This window comes from Oryctolagus cuniculus, chromosome 4 (genome assembly GCF_051225735.1).
Source record: "Oryctolagus cuniculus isolate XC-2025 breed Fujian yellow rabbit chromosome 4, ASM5122573v1, whole genome shotgun sequence".
Classification (NCBI taxonomy): Eukaryota; Metazoa; Chordata; class Mammalia; order Lagomorpha; family Leporidae; genus Oryctolagus; species Oryctolagus cuniculus.
Window position 1 is genome coordinate 169079665 of NC_142870.1, and position 16952 is coordinate 169096616.

Sequence of the window (16952 nt, forward strand, 5' to 3'; positions counted from 1 at the left end):
GGTCAAATGCATTTTTAATTTAAGATTTATGTATTTATCTGAAAGGCAGAGTTAGAGAGAGAGTTCTTCCATCCACCGGTTCATTCCCCCAAATAGCTGCAATGGCCAGGGCTAAGCCGGACCAAAGCCAGGAGGCTGGAACTCCTCCTGGGTCTCCCACGTGGGTGGCAGAGCTTAAGAACCTGGGCCATCCTCTGGTGCTTTCTCAGGTGCATTAGCAGGGAGCTGGATCGGAAGTGGAGCAGCCAGGAGTAGAACCAGTGCCCATATGGATGCCGGCATTGAAGGTGGCAGCTTAACCCACTGTGCCACAACACCGCCACCCACTAAATACTTTTTTTTTTAACTTGAGAGACAGAGAAAGAGATGGAGAAGAAGAAAGATGGGCAGACAGAGGACGCTCCCATCCTCTGGTACGCTCCCCAAATGCCTGCGATGGCTGGGACTGGGGTAGGACTGAAGCCAGAAACTGGGAACTCAATCCAGGTCTCCCACATGGGTGGCGGGGACCCAAGTACTTGAGCCACTGTCTGCTGCCTCCAGGGTGTGCACTGGCAGAGCCGGGACTCAAATCCAGGCACTTGGTAGGGAGCGCAGGTGTCTAACCAGCAAGTGCCCACGCAAAGATGCATTTTCTACTTACAATGCTTTCAGTTGGTAATGCCACCCTAACTAAAGGAACATCCGTACGTGATCCGACCATGGAGATCTGGCCACGAGTTAACCGAGCGCTCAGAACAGGCATCTCTGAGAAACTGTGTTGATGAGACTCGGAGCATAAGACAAAGCCGGGCTTACAAGATCTGGGAAGAGACTTTCACACAGAGGGAACAGCAAGTGCTAATGAATTGCCTCAATCATTGAAGAATTGTAGGACGAGGGCTAAGTCAGGGAGAGAGAGGGGATGACGATGGAGATGCAGGCAGAGCCCGGACGACGCAGGGGCTTTGCGGACGAGGAACAATTTAGACTTCATCTTAAATCCTCCGAAAGGACCTTTCTCCTGCATCTCTGAATTCCTACGAGGCTTACCAATCAAAGTCACGTAGTTAGGGGCTGGGGCTGCGGCACAGCAGATTAACGCCCTGGCCTGAAGCGCCGGCATCTCATATGGGCGCTGGTTCGAGACCCAGCTGCTCCTCTTCCCATCCAGCTCTCTGCTGTGGCCTGGGAAAGCAGTAGAAGATGGCCCAAGTCCTTGGGCCCCTGCACCCACGTGGGAGACCCGGAAGAAGCTCCTGGCTCCTGGCTTCAGATCGGTGCAGCGCCGGCCTTTGCAGCCAATTGGGGAGTGAACCAGCGGATGGAAGATCTCTCTCTCTCTCTCTGCCTCTCCTCTCTGTGTAACTCTGACTTTCAAATAAATAAATAAATAAATCTTTAAAAAATAAATAATAAATAAAATAAATAAATCTTAAAAATAATAAATAAATCTTTAAAAAAATCATGTAGTTATCAGTCTCTCTTCTCCACCCACAGCTACACTCACTAAGCTTATTTTGTGTGAACTTAAGAAAATGCATCCAGGAACCTATTTGTACTTTAGTAACTGACATTGACTGAGTCACATGTCTCCACAGCGACATAACGTAGGTACTGTCATTATTTTCTTTCTTTTTTTTTTTTTTTTTTTTTTTTTTTTGACAGGCAGAGTGGACAGTGAAAGAGAGAGACAGAGAGAAAGGTCTTCCTTTGCCATTGGTTCACCCTCCAATGGCCGCTGCAGCCAGCGCGCTACGGCCGGCGCAACACGCTAATCCGACGGCAGGAGCCAGGTGCTTCTCCTGGTCTCCCATGGGATGCAGAGCCCAAGCACTTGGGCCATCCTCCACTGCCCTCCCGGGCCACAGCAGAGAGCTGGCCTGGAAGAGGGGCAACCGGGACAGAATCCTGGCACCCCAACCGGGACTAGAACCAGGTGTGCCGGCGCCGCAAGGCGGAGGATTAGCCTGGTGAGCCGCGGCGCCAGCCATTATTTTCATTTTATAGATGAGACAGCCGAGGCCAAGAGGCTGAGCACCACACCCAAGGTCCAACAGCCAGGAGCGGCCAGAATGCAGGCGTGGGTGGTCTGATTCGGCACTGTGAGGCTGACTGGAGCCCAACAGACCCCGGCCTCTATCCGCATCTCTGCATTAGGGTCTCAAAAGCCACGGAAGAGAGTAGGGCCACGCTGCCGTCAGCGTCCACATTTATCCTCTCTCCTCCATGGCCCCACACCTCCCTGTGTTCTTGTAACGAAATGGAAGCTCCCATTCCAAAGAACGGTGACAAGATACTACTGCACGGGACGGTCTACACAGCCAGCTGCCTCTGAGTAAATGCGTTCTAAATGCCCTCCCAGACTGGGCAAACACGTATTCTGTCCAATAAAAGTCCATCCGCAAGGATCCGCTGTTCTGTTGTTTTTCACATTAGCAGCATCCCACACTGCACACAACGGATGTCTGGTATTTCCCTTAAAGTCCATCCAAAGATTCTTGGGTTTGTACTTTAATGCATTTATTATTTTTAAAGATTTATTTATGTATTTGAAAGGCAGAGTTACAGAGAGAGGGAGACATATAGAGAGAGAGAGTTCTTCCATCTGCTGGTTCACTCCTCAAATGGACACAATGGCCAGGGCTAGGCCAAGCCAAAGCCAGGAGCCAGGAGCTTCATCCGAGTCTCCCATGGGGGTGCAGGGGCCCAAGCACTTGGTCCATCCTCTGCTGCTTTCCCAGGCACATTAGCAGGAAGCTACATTGGAAGTGGGTCGGCCAGGACTTGAACCAGCACCCATGTGGGATGCAAGGGTTGCAGGAGGCTTAACCAGCGATGGGGAATGCTGACCCCGGGAAATGTACTTTTAAATAGTTCTTCACGCGATTCTAGTGAGAAACCCGTCCATATGGAGAAATAGCGTTGCACATGAACCTGTGTACAGCGATATGCGGCAGCCAGCAGGTGTGCCATAACCTCCTTTGTCCTAGCTGACTTGGGTTCTTGGAGTTAGAGACTAATACTCCTCCCAGCTAAGTATAGTGGGGCCGGCGCTGTGCTAAAATGAGCCCACAGAAATGTTCCTAACAATCATGTCAGAAAATGGAAAGTGAGAGGTGCCGTAAAAGAGACACAACTTGAATGTGTTAGGAATTTAGAGCGGAGAGAATGAATTTCAGCCAAGAGGATCAGCACAGTGGAGCGTCCACCTGGGCTTAAGCAATGCTTGGGCCTGGACGTGGGCAGGGGACAGGGCAGAGGCTGGTCAGACAGCGCCATGCTTGGAAGGGAGGCAGAGAACTGCGCGTTAGCACAGTGGCTGGAGAGGGGGACCAGCAGAGCGATCCGGGACGGTAAGGTGACATCAGCTTTCAGGGCGCCTTACAGATCAGACTCGAGCTGGTTCCTTTCCATGACTGCCGGGCAGTGGAGCAGCACCCGCTGTGGGTGGGGAGTGAAATGACAGAGACTTTCCTTGGGGTATCTAACAGCCTTGCAGATTGGGTTGGTTTCAAGGATCAGGTTGTAACATTCCGGAGAGGGGAAACAGAAGTTACAAAAGAGCCTGGGAGATACAACCAAAGACTGGGACGCCGGTCTGTTTGGAGAGTAAGCGACCAGGGGCAGGTGTCAAGGATTCCAGTCCATGTCACCAGGAGATTGGGGCGGGCAATGACGAAGACAGGGAACACGGGAGGAATTAACTCCCGTAAGTGGCACATTTCAGAAAGTTAAAAAAAATGCCGTCATACATGTGAGACGTGTCAAAGCGTTATCTAACTTCCTAGTGATCAGAGAAGGAGCTGAGACATGTGTATGTGTCTGTGTTCTTTCAATAAAAGAAAGAAGACTAATGCTGGAATAAGATTGCGAGGGTAGATCCCAAACTGGTGAATGGCCTATAGGACAATGAAATTGTAAGCTTTGTGATCAACTCTACCAGAAAGACATCATTTGCAACCCTACTAAGTCAACATCATTCACATTTGAAACTTAATTACGGAGTCTAGGCCCAAGCTGACTATCAGTAATCACTCAGAAAAGTATCGCCCCTCCAGGGGGCCCTAGGGGGCTCTGGTAACAGTGTGTTAGCTGGAGGGCCATGAACTTTCTCTGTAAAAGGCCAGATTGTAAATGCCTTAGACTACCAGGGCTCTGTGGTCTCAGTCTCAGCTGCTCAGTTCAATGCCATTGCAAAATGAAAGCAGCTACAGGTAATGCGTGCACTCGTGGGTGTGGCTGAGTGCCAACACACTTTGCAGAAACAGGCTGTGTTTAGCCCACAAACCATAGCTCACCGAAGCCTGCTCCGGTTCGGCCGTTCTCAAGGGTGCCTGGCCAGCAGAATCACCCGGAAGGCTTGCTGAACCCGATCTTTGTGGGAGAAACACTGCTCTGGTCTTTTCGCCTTATCTCCAGGTGTCCGGCCATTGGTTCCCATAAGAGGGGGCACCCAGAGGTTGAGGTGCCAGGGGGCGTGCATGGTGAGATGCGGGAGGTAGATAATTGCAAATACAGACTGGAGCGTTGGAAGAAATAAAATACTTTGGACACTCAGAGTTAAGCCATACAAATGTTAAAGGAATGAACCCAGGGAAGGAGAGGGATCGGGCCAGAACTGTGGAGGGGGAGCCAGGGGAGGAAGGGTGGTCAGAGCCGGAAAGCACGGCAGGCGGCCTGGAGGAGGAGGCGTTTGAGCGGTGTCTCTAGCAGAGGCCCAGAGAGACCGAGAAGGACCGCACATCGAGGCTCCTCTCCCAGCAAGGCTGGAGCAGAGGCTGCACAGGCCCGGGCCTGCCCGCCGTGTCCCGCCGGCATGAGCAGGCCCTGCGAGGGCCAAGGCGAGCCGGCGACTCCTCTCCCCGCGGCCCGGGCATTCTAGGGGGAAGGCCCTGGGCACGCAGCCTCCTTGCTGCCACGGTCACTCGGGGACTTCGGTGCAGGCCGGCTGTCCCCCTTGAGTAAGAGATGCACCCCAGAAAGGTGAGGGCCGGACGGAGGGAGCCCCGGGCTCTGCTCGCGACCCTGCGGCCTTCAGAACTCAGCCTTTAGCTTCGGTATTGGTCAGACGTCATTCTCCATGAAAATCTGATAAGGGCTCCGGAGGTGACCGCATTTCTCACTCCTGCCCGCCTTCCTAGCTAGGGACCACGTCTTGTTTGGGGTGATCTTTCCTGTGTTTCTTCAGTGAAAACACACACACACACACACACACACACACACACACGGTCACAGGGAAATGCCTGTTATGAAAAATCTATGCAAGCGACCAGCGTTGTGGCACAGTGTGTAAAGCCGCCGCCTGAGACACTGCATCCCATATGGGCGCCGGATTCTGTCCCGGCTGCTCCTCTTCCAGTCCAGCTCCCTGCCGTGGTCTGGGAAGAGCAGCAGAAGATGGCTTAGAAGTGATTAGAACCCACTTAGAAGTGCTTAGAAGCCACGCACGTGGGAGACCTGGAAGAAGCTCCTGGCTTTGGTCTGACTCGGCCCTGCCCTTTGCAGCCATCTGGGGAGTGAACCAGGGGATGGAAGCTGTCGCTGTCTCTCTCTCTCTCTGTAACTTTTTTTTATTTGAAAGTCAGAGTTAAACACAGACACACAGACAAACACAAACAGAAAGAGAGAGAGAGAGAGAGAGAGAGAGAGAGAGAGAGAGGGAAAGTCTTCCATCCGCTGGTTCACTCCCCAGACGGCTGCAATGGCTGATTTTGAAACTGTTCCATTGTCATAGGAAGAAACATTTCAGCTTCATTTCAAAGTGCACTACTTCCAGGAAGGAAGCCGAACATATCTTCATACATTCAACCGCTATTTTTATATTACTTGTTCATGTTTTTGTCTAATCATTTTTAAAGGAGATTTTGGTTTTCCACCTTTTAACATGTATTTACTCGAAAGGCGGACTGAGTTGGTTCACTCCCCAAATGGCCACAACAATCAGGACCAGGTCAGGTGGAAGCCAGATGCCTGGGTCTCCATCTGCGTCTCCCATGAGGGTGGCAGAGGCCCAAGCACGTGGGTCATCTTCCGTTGCCTTCCCAGGGGTAGAGGCGGGGAGCTGGATCAGAAGCAGAGCAGCCGGGACTAGAACAGGCGCTCCGATCACGGGGATGCTGCCGCCGCAGGCAGAGACTTAACTTCCTAAACACCACCAGCCCCCTTCTAACTTCCTGTATTAGGAAACAGTGTGAAACATTTTCACTTTTATGTAGTTGAATTGTTGTTTGTGGACTGAATTAATTGAAACATACCAAACATTCACCCTTTAAAGTATACAAGTCAGTAGATTTTAGTATATTCACATTGCACAATTCCAGAGTATTTTCAGCATTCCCCACAGAAACTCACACACACAGCCCGAAGGTATCTGCATTCTGAATGATTTTGTACCCAGAATAAAAGGTCCGTGGCGTGCGATTTCCCACTGGTGTCACAATGTGAGGACTCAGGGTTTCAAATTTTGAATCATTTCAATCTTCAGATTAAGGATGGTCAGCCTGCACACCCAGCAGAAATGAAGACGTTTTCCACCAGCCACATGCAAGAGCGCCCCTCCTCGCACCCCTCCCGCACCCCCGGCTTTGTTTCTTTGAAAGGTTAAGAGTTACAGAAAGGGAACGTCAGAGACCTTCCATTTGCTGGTTCACTTCCCAGACGGCTTCAATGGCAAGGGCTGGGCCAGGCCAAACCCAGGAGCCAGGAGCCAGGTGCCAGGAACTCCACTCTGGGTCTTCCATGTGGGTGACAGGGACCCAAGTCCTGGGACCCTCTACCTCTGCTTTCCCAGGAGCATAGCAGGGAGTTGTTGGAACAAAGCACTGTTCTTAATAGCAATTGAGTAATTCAAAGTCACCCAAACGGGGGAATGAGCGTTCGCCCCCAAGGATGCCCATGTTCTAACCTGTTCTAACCACCGGGACTTGGGGATGTTGGCAAAGGGACTTTGCAGGTGTGGTTGTCCCGAGACGGGGAAACTGACTTTTGGTCTCAGGTCCACTTTGCAACTCATCATTCGCCTTGAGCAAGTAAAAAGCTCAACCAACTGAAAGCTAACAACTCTGCCTAGCTCCGTCAGAGAGGTGAGCGTGTCGGGTCAGCCACTGCCCCAGCACCAAAGACAAACGGGCAGACACAGAGATTCCCGACGTCGGGTCAGTCACTGCCCAGCACCGAAGACAAACGGGCACAGAGAATCACGACGTCACGGAGCAGAACTCCCAGGGAGATGCCTGGAAGGGAGCCCGCGCTGGAGCGGGACGACGGGAACTGTGAGTGATGAACCGCAGGTGGCTCCCGGTGAGCAAGCCTGTCCCTCCGGAACCCCGGGGAGACCCGGAGCCAGGGCAGTCCCCATGCTGTCTGACAACCTCCAGGAGCTCCGCCAGGTTCTGACAGCCCAGAGAAGGCTCCCCACATCCTCCCAGCAGGGGAAGGGGAAAGCAGCCATTTATTTATTTTTTATTTTTTTGACAGGCAGAGTGGACAGTGAGAGAGAGAGACAGAGAGAAAGGTCTTCCTTTGCCGTTGGTTCACCCTCCAATGGCCGCCGCAGCCAGCGCACCACGCTGATCTGATGGCAGGAGCCAGGTACTTATCCTGGTCTCCCATGGGGTGCAGGGCCCAAGCACTTGGGCCGTCCTCCACTGCCTTCCCAGGCCACAGCAGAGAGCTGGCCTGGAAGAGGGGCAACCGGGACAGAATCCGGCGCCCCGACCGGGACTAGAACCCGGTGTGCCGGCGCTGCAAGGCGGAGGATTAGCCTAGTGAGCCGCGGTGCCAGCCAGAAAGCATTTTCAAAGATCCAGAGAATCCTGTTCTCCCTACCAAGGTCTTTTGTCCTCAGAGGCTATTTTCATAAGCCCCTCCCCTGCGTGGTAGAAGGGAAACACTCAACCTAGGCCACAGGGACCCACCTAAAAGGGGTGACGTTCACAGACCAGGGCTCAGGCTGCCTGGAACTGAGACCCAACCACAGGACTGCGGAGTGCTTCCCTCTCCCCTCCCCCATCACCAAAGGCCTGTGGTCCCAGTTCCTTTTCCCACACTTCTCATCTGGCTGTTAACACAAAATCACAAGGCAAGAGTCTGAAGAGACAGAGCGAGATCAGAACCAGACCCCAGGCGAGGATGCCGCAACTGTCAGACCATGGATTTAACACAGTTGTTCATTAGTATGTTAAGGATTTTAATCAACACATGGGTAACAAGCAGAGGAACCCAAATTCTGGACAAGTACCACGAACAGAAATAGAGAACGCCTTTTATCTCATGGCTGAAAACCTGGCATTCATCCCAGAGCTGCCATGGCGGCATTTTGGGAGAACACGGTAGCAGGTGTGGCTGCCTGGAGTGGCCTGCAGGTGTCTCTCTCCAGGAACTGAGTCCAGAGATGAGAACGGACCACAGTGGAAACTAGGAGGAGGTACACAAGACGCTGGTGGAAAGTCATCAGCTAAAAGGGTGCACTAACTGGGCTACTGGATTACGTGGGGCTGATCTCATTGAATCCATGTTGGAAAGTCTCTCCAGGATTCACCCAGTGTCCACAATGGTGAAGGGCACATACGGCACTGTATGGTCTCCTGGGTCATCCGCGCATCCTCAGTGCCCAGGGATGAACCAGCGTCATCAACCAGAGGCTGGAGGATGGCGAGGCTGCCTGGCTCAGGAAAAGTGCAGGGGCTGGCACTGTGGCATAGCGGGTAAAGCTGCCACCTGCAGTGCCGGCATCTCATACGGGCACTGGTTCGAGTCCCAGCTGCTCCACTTCCCATCCAGCTCTCTGCCGTGGCCTGGGAAAGCAGTGGAAGATGGCCCAAGTCCTTGGGCCCCTGCACCCATGTGGGAGACCCGGAAGAAGCTCCTGGTTTTGGATTGGCACAGCTCCAGCCGTTGCGGCCAATTGGGGAGTGAACCAGTGGATGGAAGACCTCTCTCTCTGCCTCTAACTCTTTCAAATAAATAAATCTTAAAAAAAAAGAAGAAGAAGAAGAAGTGCGGACACTTTGCGGGACATCCAGAAGGACCTGAGGGACCCGTGACTCCCGAGTGGCAGGTGTAGAAACTCAAACGCGGACGTGCTGGGTCCTGAGCCCACAGCTGTCATCCACATGTGTGGGGCACAGTCTGAGCGAATTGCGGCTCAGACTCCCAGGGACGGCCTGCCTTAACGCTTGCAAAAGTGAGTTCTTGAACAAATAAAATTCACTATTGTAGTGTGGAAAAAAAAAAAAAAAAAAAGAACGCCTGTGAGGTTTCTCGGTAGACTGGGTGGGGCTGGGCAACAACCTCTATGCCGGAGAACAGAACTGAAAAGCACCGAGCAGAGCTTTAAAACATTTCTCTCTACTTTTCAGTAACTCTTTCAGAAGAGGAAAATAAGTCTTAAAAACACAAAAAAAAGGCAGGCCGGCCCCGCAGCCCAGCGGGCTAAAGCCCGCATCCGCAGCGCTGCGCCGGCATCCCACTTGGGTCAGAGCCAGATGGGCAGTGCGGGCAAAGGAACTCTAATCAACAGGCCTGCAATGATGTGGATCCCAGTGCTGAGGCCCGGCTGCTCCACTTCCGGTCCAGCTCCCTGCTGTGGCCTGGGAAAGCAGCGGAGGACGGCCCCAGGGCTTGGGTCCCTGCACCATGTGGCAGACCCGGAAGAAGCTCCTGGCTTCAGATCGGCTCAGCTCTGGCTGTTGGCCGCCATTTGGGGAGTGAACCAGCGGATGGAAGATCTGTCTCTACCTCTCTGTAACTCTTTCAAATGAATAAAATGAATCTTTAAAAAAATTTTTTAAAGGTTCCAAATATCCAAGAACTGTGGGGCAGCTACAAAAGGTGTAAGGTATCATGTATCATGGGCATGTCAAGAGAAGAATATATATATTTTTTTTGACAGGCAGAGTGGACAGTGAGAGAGAGAGAAAGTCTTCCTTTTTGCTGTTGGTTCATCCTCCAATGGCCGCCGCGGCCAGTGCGCTGCGGCCGGTGCATCGCGCTGATCCGAAGGCAGGAGCCAGGTGCTTCTCCTGGTCTCCCATGGGGTGCAGGGCCCAAGCACTTGGGTCATCCTCCACTGCACTCCCTGGCCACAGCAGAGAGCTGGCCTGGAAGAGGGGCAACCGGGACAGAATCCGGCGCCCTGACGGGGACTAGAACCCGGTGTGCCGGCGCCTCAGGTGGAGGATTAGCCTAGTGAGCCGTGGCCCGGCCAAGAGAAGAATACTTGAAGCAATCACTGACAACTTCCCAAATCAACATCAGAAACCAAACCACAGCTCCTGGAAGTTCTGAGAACATTAAGCAGGAGAAATGGCCAATAAAACCAGCGTTATACGTACCATATTCAAACTGCAGGAAAAAAAAAGCTTGAAAGAAATTAGGGAAGAAAGAACACAGAAGAGCAAGAACTACACCCGACTCCTCTTCACAAACCATGCAAGAGTGGAGTCAGAATTTAAAGTGTTGGAGCTGACGCTGTGGTGTGGTAGGTTAAGCCCCCACCTGCTGCGCCGGTACCCCCATAAGGGCGCTGGTTCCTGTCCCAGCTGCTCCACTCCTAATCCAGCTCCTGGTAATGCACCTGGGAAAGCGAACGTGCCTGGGCCCCGGCACCTGTGTGGAAGACTGGGCAGAAGCTCCTGGCCCCCAGCTTAGGATCAGCTCGGCTCCGGTCATGGGGCCACTTGGGGAGTAAACCAGCAGATGGAAGAACTGTCTCCCGGTGTAACTCTGCCTTTCAAACAAACAAACAAATCTTTAAAAAAAATAAAGGATTGTTAGAGATTACTATGAACTAGCAACAAATTTGATAGCCTTGAAGAAATGGACACATTCTTAAATTTTTTAAGTAGTAAGGGAGATTATACCAGGGCAATCCAAATATCTAATGGAGAGTGGAATTATACACTCACTTTGGTGTAACAAACTTTTTGAATCCATAGTTTTTCATGATACACATTTTCAATGGGTTTTTTGAAGACCCCTTGTAGATATTTTAACTTTTTTGCTAACTTATATTTTAATTTCATTTTTTATGAACATTCTGGATTCCCCATGTGCTGGTTCATTCAGGCGGGCACAGTTTAGCCACGGGGCCCTTGTAGGAGGCGGCGGGAGGGCTGAGTGAGCAGGCGCATGACGGACGCAGGCAGCTGGAGACGGTACAGGTGCTGGATTTGAAGATGCAGAGGACGCCAGGAGCCAAGGTCAGCACGCAGCCTCCTAAAGAAACCAGCCCTGCAGATCCCTTGACTTCAGCCCAGTGAGTTAACTTCCAACGCTGACCCCCATAGCGGCAAGAGGGTAAATCTGTGTTGTTTTCAGCCTCTAAATACGGTGCAACTTGTCACAGTAGCAGTAAACCAACACTGACAGCAAAATGGATAAATTATGGTCAAAAAGTGGAGTATTATGACACAATGAGGACAATGACCACTACAGGCAACAAAACTGGCTGAACCACAGAATACAAGGTTGTACTGAAAAACGCCTGCAAACAATGAGTAATATATATACATATACATACACACACACACACACATATATAAGAAAAACAGGGGATGGCGCTGCGGCATAGCAGCCAAAGCTGCCGCCTTCAGTGCCGGCATCCCATATGGGCACCGGTTCTAGTCCCGGCTGCTCCTCTTCTGATCCAGCTCTCTGCTATGGCCTGGGAAAACAGTGGAAGATGGCCCAATGGTGCTGTGGCACAGTAGGTTAATGCCCTGGCCTGAAGTGCCAGCATACCATATGGGCACCGGTTCGAGACTCAGCTGCTCCACTTCCGATCCAGCTCTCTGCTGTGGCCTAGGATAGCAGAAGATGGTCCAAGTCCTTGGGTCCCTGCACCCAAGTGGGAAACTTGGAAGAAGCTCCTGGCTCCTGGCTTTGGATAGGTGCAGTTCCAGCCGTTGCGGCCAATTGGGGAGTGAACCAATGGATGGAAGACCTCTCTCTCTCTCTCTCTCACCTCTCTCTGTGTAACTCTTTTCAAATAAATCTTAAAAAAAAAAAAAAATAGCCCAAGTGCTTGGACCCCTGCACCCACATAGGAGACACGGAGGAAGCACCTGGCTCCTGGCTTCAGACTGGCCCAACTCTGGCTGTTGCAGCCATTTGGGGAATGAACCTATGGATGGAAGACCCCTCTTTGTCTCCACCTCTACTACTCTACCTTTCAAATAAATAAATAATTCTTAAAAAATATAAAAGCTGCCGGCGCCACGGCTCACTAGGGTAATCCTCCGCCTGCGGCGCCAGCACACCGGGTTCTAGTCCCAGTCGGGGCTAGATTCTGTCCCGGTTACCCCTCTTCCAGACCAGCTCTCTGCTGTGGCCTGGGAAGGCAGTGGAGGATGGCCCAAGTGCTTGGGCCCTGCACCCCATGGGAGACCAGGAGAAGCACCTAGCTTCTGGCTTCGGATCAGCGCGGTGCGCCGGCCGCAGTGGCCATTGGAGGGTGAACCAACAGTAAAGGAAGCCCTTTCTCTCTGTCTCTCTCTCTCTCACTGTCCACTCTGCCTGTCAAAAATATATATATATATAAAAGCTAAGATTTCTCTTTATATATAAATATGAATCTGGAAGTCAGGCAGTGGCTACTTGCTGGTGGGGCACTGACGGGGGCACCCAGGGAAGCTCCTGGTGCTGCTGGTATTTCACACCACACACTTAGGACTTGTACACTTTTCTGTACTGTGTACTTCAATAAAAACGTTTCCTTAACAGCAAAACAAGTAGTTTAGAAACAAACTTCTTTGCAAAAGCTGGTACAAAAATGGCTTAAGGCTTAAACACGGCAAATGCAAGACTTTAGTTGGAACTGCATCTCAGAGAGTAAACAACGAGTGATCAGGTAACAAGTTCATCCTGAGGACTTAGTACATGCCCGACACACACACAATGACCAACCGATCTACGCACCAAACACATTAGCAGATACCAAAGTGCACTGTGATGTAACTTGCAATATTCCTTTCTCCACTGGTTTCACTTATTTGATCAAGTACTGTAGAAAAAAAATCTACACCATCGTATTTCAGAATCCTTTCTGGACTAAAAACATTTTGCTAATGGTAGATTTTATCTCAAATATTTTACCAAATGTAATGTTTTTTCTTTTTAAGATTTATTTATTTGAAAGTCAGAGTTACAGAGAGAGAGGAGAGGCAGAAAGAGAGAGAGAGAGAGAGAGGTCCTCCATCTGCTGGTTCACTCCCCAATTGGCCACAAGAGCTAGAGCTGCGCTGATCCAACCCAGGAGCTTCTTCTGGGTTTCCCACGTGGGTGCAGGGGCCCAAGCACTTGGGTCATCTTCTACTGCTTTCCCAGGCCACAGCAGAGAGCTGGATGGGAAGTGAGCAGCCAAGGCTCACACCGGCACCCACATGGGATGCTGACGATGCAGACGGCGGCTTTACTCACTTTGCCACAGCGCCGGCCCATGTAATGTTTCCATGAATTAATTTTCCCATGCCTGTGAACACCCTACATTTTTCCCACGTGGAAACAAGTTATTACCTTCTCAAGTATTTTTACCATTTACGTTAAGTCATAAGGTGTCAAATACTACGATAAAACCAAACAGATTTCAAAGTTGTGATGGAAAAGTTATAGCTAGATGACAGAGGCACCGTCCTCAAGTGCTGTGCTGGAGACAACCTTCAGACCAGCCTTGCCGCGCAGTGCGCCACGCTGCCCGCCCCAGAGCCCAGCGCCTCGGTCAAGCGCAGCCGTGCCACGCTGCCCGCCCCAGAGCCCAGCGCCTCGGTCAAGCGCAGCCGTGCCACGCTGCCCGCCCCAGAGCCCAGCGCCTCGGTCAAGCGCAGCCGTGCCACGCTGCCTGCCCCAGAGCCCAGCGCCTCGGTCAAGCGCAGCCGTGCCACGCTGCCCCGCCCCAGAGCCCAGCGCCTCGGTCAAGCGCAGCCGTGCCACGCTGCCCGCCCCAGAGCCCAGCGCCCAGCGCCTCGGTCAAGCGCAGCCGCGCCACGCTGCCCCGCCCCAGAGCCCAGTGCCTCGGTCAAGCGCAGCCGCGCCACGCTGCCCGCACCCCAGAGCCGAGTGCCTCAGTCCAATCTGGTTTCCAATCCAGTTTCCTGCTAACACGCCTGGGGGACAGTGGAGGAGGGGCGTTCCTGCCACACGTGTGTGAGACCCAGATGGAGTTTCTGGCTCTGGGGGTTGGCCTGGCCTAAGCCATGGCTACTGTGGGCATTTGGAATGGAAGATCTATCTCCTCTCTGTCCTTCAAATAAACAAACCTAAAAAAAAAAAAAAAAAAAAAAAAAAAAAAAAGTAGTACCAAAGACTATTTGAAAGGATACCGAGCACTTTTTGTCAGCTCTGGGAAGTGACTGCACAGGTCTCACACGGATGTGTTCGTGAGCTGGAGCTCAGTAAAACGCTCCTCCTGGGACAGTTCCGAAGCAGGCACGGGACACTGAGGACTGCAAAGGCGGACGAACAGCAGCACCCTGACCTGTCGGAGCTGGGCGTTAGCATACTGGCCAGGCTTCTTCTCATTAAACAATGATACAGGCTTTATTTTTTATCTGCTAGGAGTGCTGGCACAGAGTCCACAGACTGAGACATGCCCATCAAGGCAAACTCCCAAATTAAGAAACTTAGAAAACAGTGAATCTCAGGTACTCATTTGCCTCTTAGAAAGGTCAGAACGCTTACTATTCCTATTAACTATTTCATATTATTAATGACTCTTATGGACTAGCTGACAAATAGAAACTTAAATATAAGAAAATGCAACAAGTTATTGGAACCTGAATGCAGAGAATAAATACTTTATTAACTGATTACAGTGGAAAGTCACAAACAAAAAAGGAGGATATTAAGGCAGAGCCATATATATATATATGTATAACACATCCAGACTTGCCTCTTGCACCCCACAACCTCTGCCGCTCTCAGCCTTTCCTCAGTGTGCTTTCTTTCCTTTGCAGGTCAGGAAACATGCTGGCCAGTGTTCTAACTCATTCTGATGACAACGCACGGGCACGGACTGAGACTACGACTAGTGTATCGAGTGGCGTCTGACAGTTCTCTCAGCATATTTCATAGGTGGTGACGGTTCCATGTTGGTGTGCAAAATCCGACAACTCATCATTTTCTTTTCCAGCAACACACACAAATTTTTAAAAATGATTTCAACAATCTTAACTGAACACGCTCGCCTTCCCATGGCGCACTGTCCGCCCTGCCTGCACTCCTCGCGTTTCAGGAACCCTTTAGAGTACGGTCACATGGTTGTATTTCAGATCTGGAAGGGTTGAGATTTCAAAATCCAAAATTACTTTATGCAAAATGCATTGCAAACAACAATTCCACATAATGTAGACGTTTTCCTTCCATTTAGCTCCTTTTTAAAAAATGGGCAACCACAAAAAAAAAAAAAAGACATAAATTGAGTCCATCTGTAAAAGCACTCCAGCTCCCTAATTCCACTTTTGAAGGAAAAGGCAGAGGCCAGGCGACATCACCCCAGAAAAACTGGGTAAATGGCTTTGTTTGGTGTCTTCAAGAAGCTTCCCCTTCCGTAGGAGATGCAGGTGCTGCAGGAGAAACGGGGACCGGTTTCCGTGTAATTCGGTCCAGTTCCGCGTGGACATCTGAGAGGACAGGCTTCTGGCCTGCAATGAAGGAAAGAATTAAAATCTTGGTAGAGCCAAGTATCCTCCCCACAAAGTCTCTTCATTTAAACACTGCAGTGCTTTCACTGTTACCAAGCTTGTTAAGTTATATAACAATCATAACAAATAAATTCCCTCATTTTAGGTTGTGGATATAAAACTGGCACCTATCATTCAATCTCAGAAAAATACACGTACTTTTACAGGCACAGGACAAAGAGCAAAGCAGATAATAATCTGTACAGGTCTGTAAAGAGACTGCAACCATTACACACTTTATCAAAGTGAACTTCATGGCAGGTGCTCTGGTCTGGATATCAGACAGGGTGTCCCCCAAACGACACGCGTCAAAGGCTTGGTTCCTAAGGCTTTATGTCAGTGGGTTAAGGGCAGAAACGTCATCCAATCCCAGTGTCTGAGGTGAGGTCTTTGGGAGGTGCCCAGACGGGAGAGGTTGCTGGGGGAGTCCAGGATGCAGTGGTGGCTTTGGGGGTGGGCGGGCATGGACACAGGTGACGATGAACAGGCGGCCACCTCTCCACCGCCTGGCCTCCATGTGTTCTTCCTCCACACAAGCTGGGGGCCTGCCTGATCTTGGAAGTGAACCTCCGAAACCATGGGACGAAGGAAGCCTCCTTCTTCGTTAAGGAGCCTGCACTAGGTACTTCGAGTAATGAACAGCTAATGTCGTGGGTGCCCTGGAGCTCACTACAGCTGTTACCAAAGAAACGTGCCGCGCTCCAGGTGCGCGTACCTGACTTCTTGGCGGACGCTGGTAAGCCACTGCTTCCACTTCCAGCTCCGCCACCAGGGCTGCCGGAACCCACACCGGGCCCTCCCGGAGAGCCAGTCTTCTTGCTCAGCAAACTATTGAAGAAATTTGCCAGGACTCCTTCACTTGTAGCTCCGGCTGTAAAAATAAAAACAAAAAGCAAAACCCTTCACTTAAAACTTTTAGATTTTTCCATAAACTAGTTCAGTAAACATACATAGGAATGAATAAGGCTCAAATATAAGAGCTGCATATCCCAAATTCAGTCTACTTTCATCTTTGAGGTTGAGTAATTACATAATATATTCACATGTAAAGCTAATTAGTATTCTTTAAGATTATAATTAAACATTAGAAAATTATTTTTGACAGGCCAAAAGCTTTTTTTTTTTTTTTTTTTTTAAGATTTACCTATTTATTTGAAAGGCAAAGAGAAAGGGAGAGACAAAGACATCTTCCATCTTCTGGTTAACTCCTCAGATGGCCGCAATGGCTGTAACTGGGCCAGACTGAAGCTGGGAGCCAGGAGCTTCCTTTGGGTCTCCCACGTGGGTGCAGGG

General features: G+C 50.8%; 1 protein-coding gene across 1 annotated transcript in view; it reads right to left on the minus strand.

Annotated features, from left to right (window-relative positions):
* Positions 1-14758: 14758 nt before the first annotated feature.
* The window catches only part of DYNC1LI1 (dynein cytoplasmic 1 light intermediate chain 1), a 35695-nt gene continuing 33501 nt past the window's right edge, over positions 14759-16952 (minus strand). Inside the window, exons 12-13 of the mRNA XM_002716249.6 lie at positions 16375-16530; positions 14759-15620 (exon numbers count right to left, since the gene is read on the minus strand). Of these exons, the coding sequence (XP_002716295.3) occupies positions 15508-15620; positions 16375-16530 (269 nt within the window). The 3' untranslated portion in view covers positions 14759-15507. The remainder of the gene's footprint in view (positions 15621-16374; positions 16531-16952) is intronic.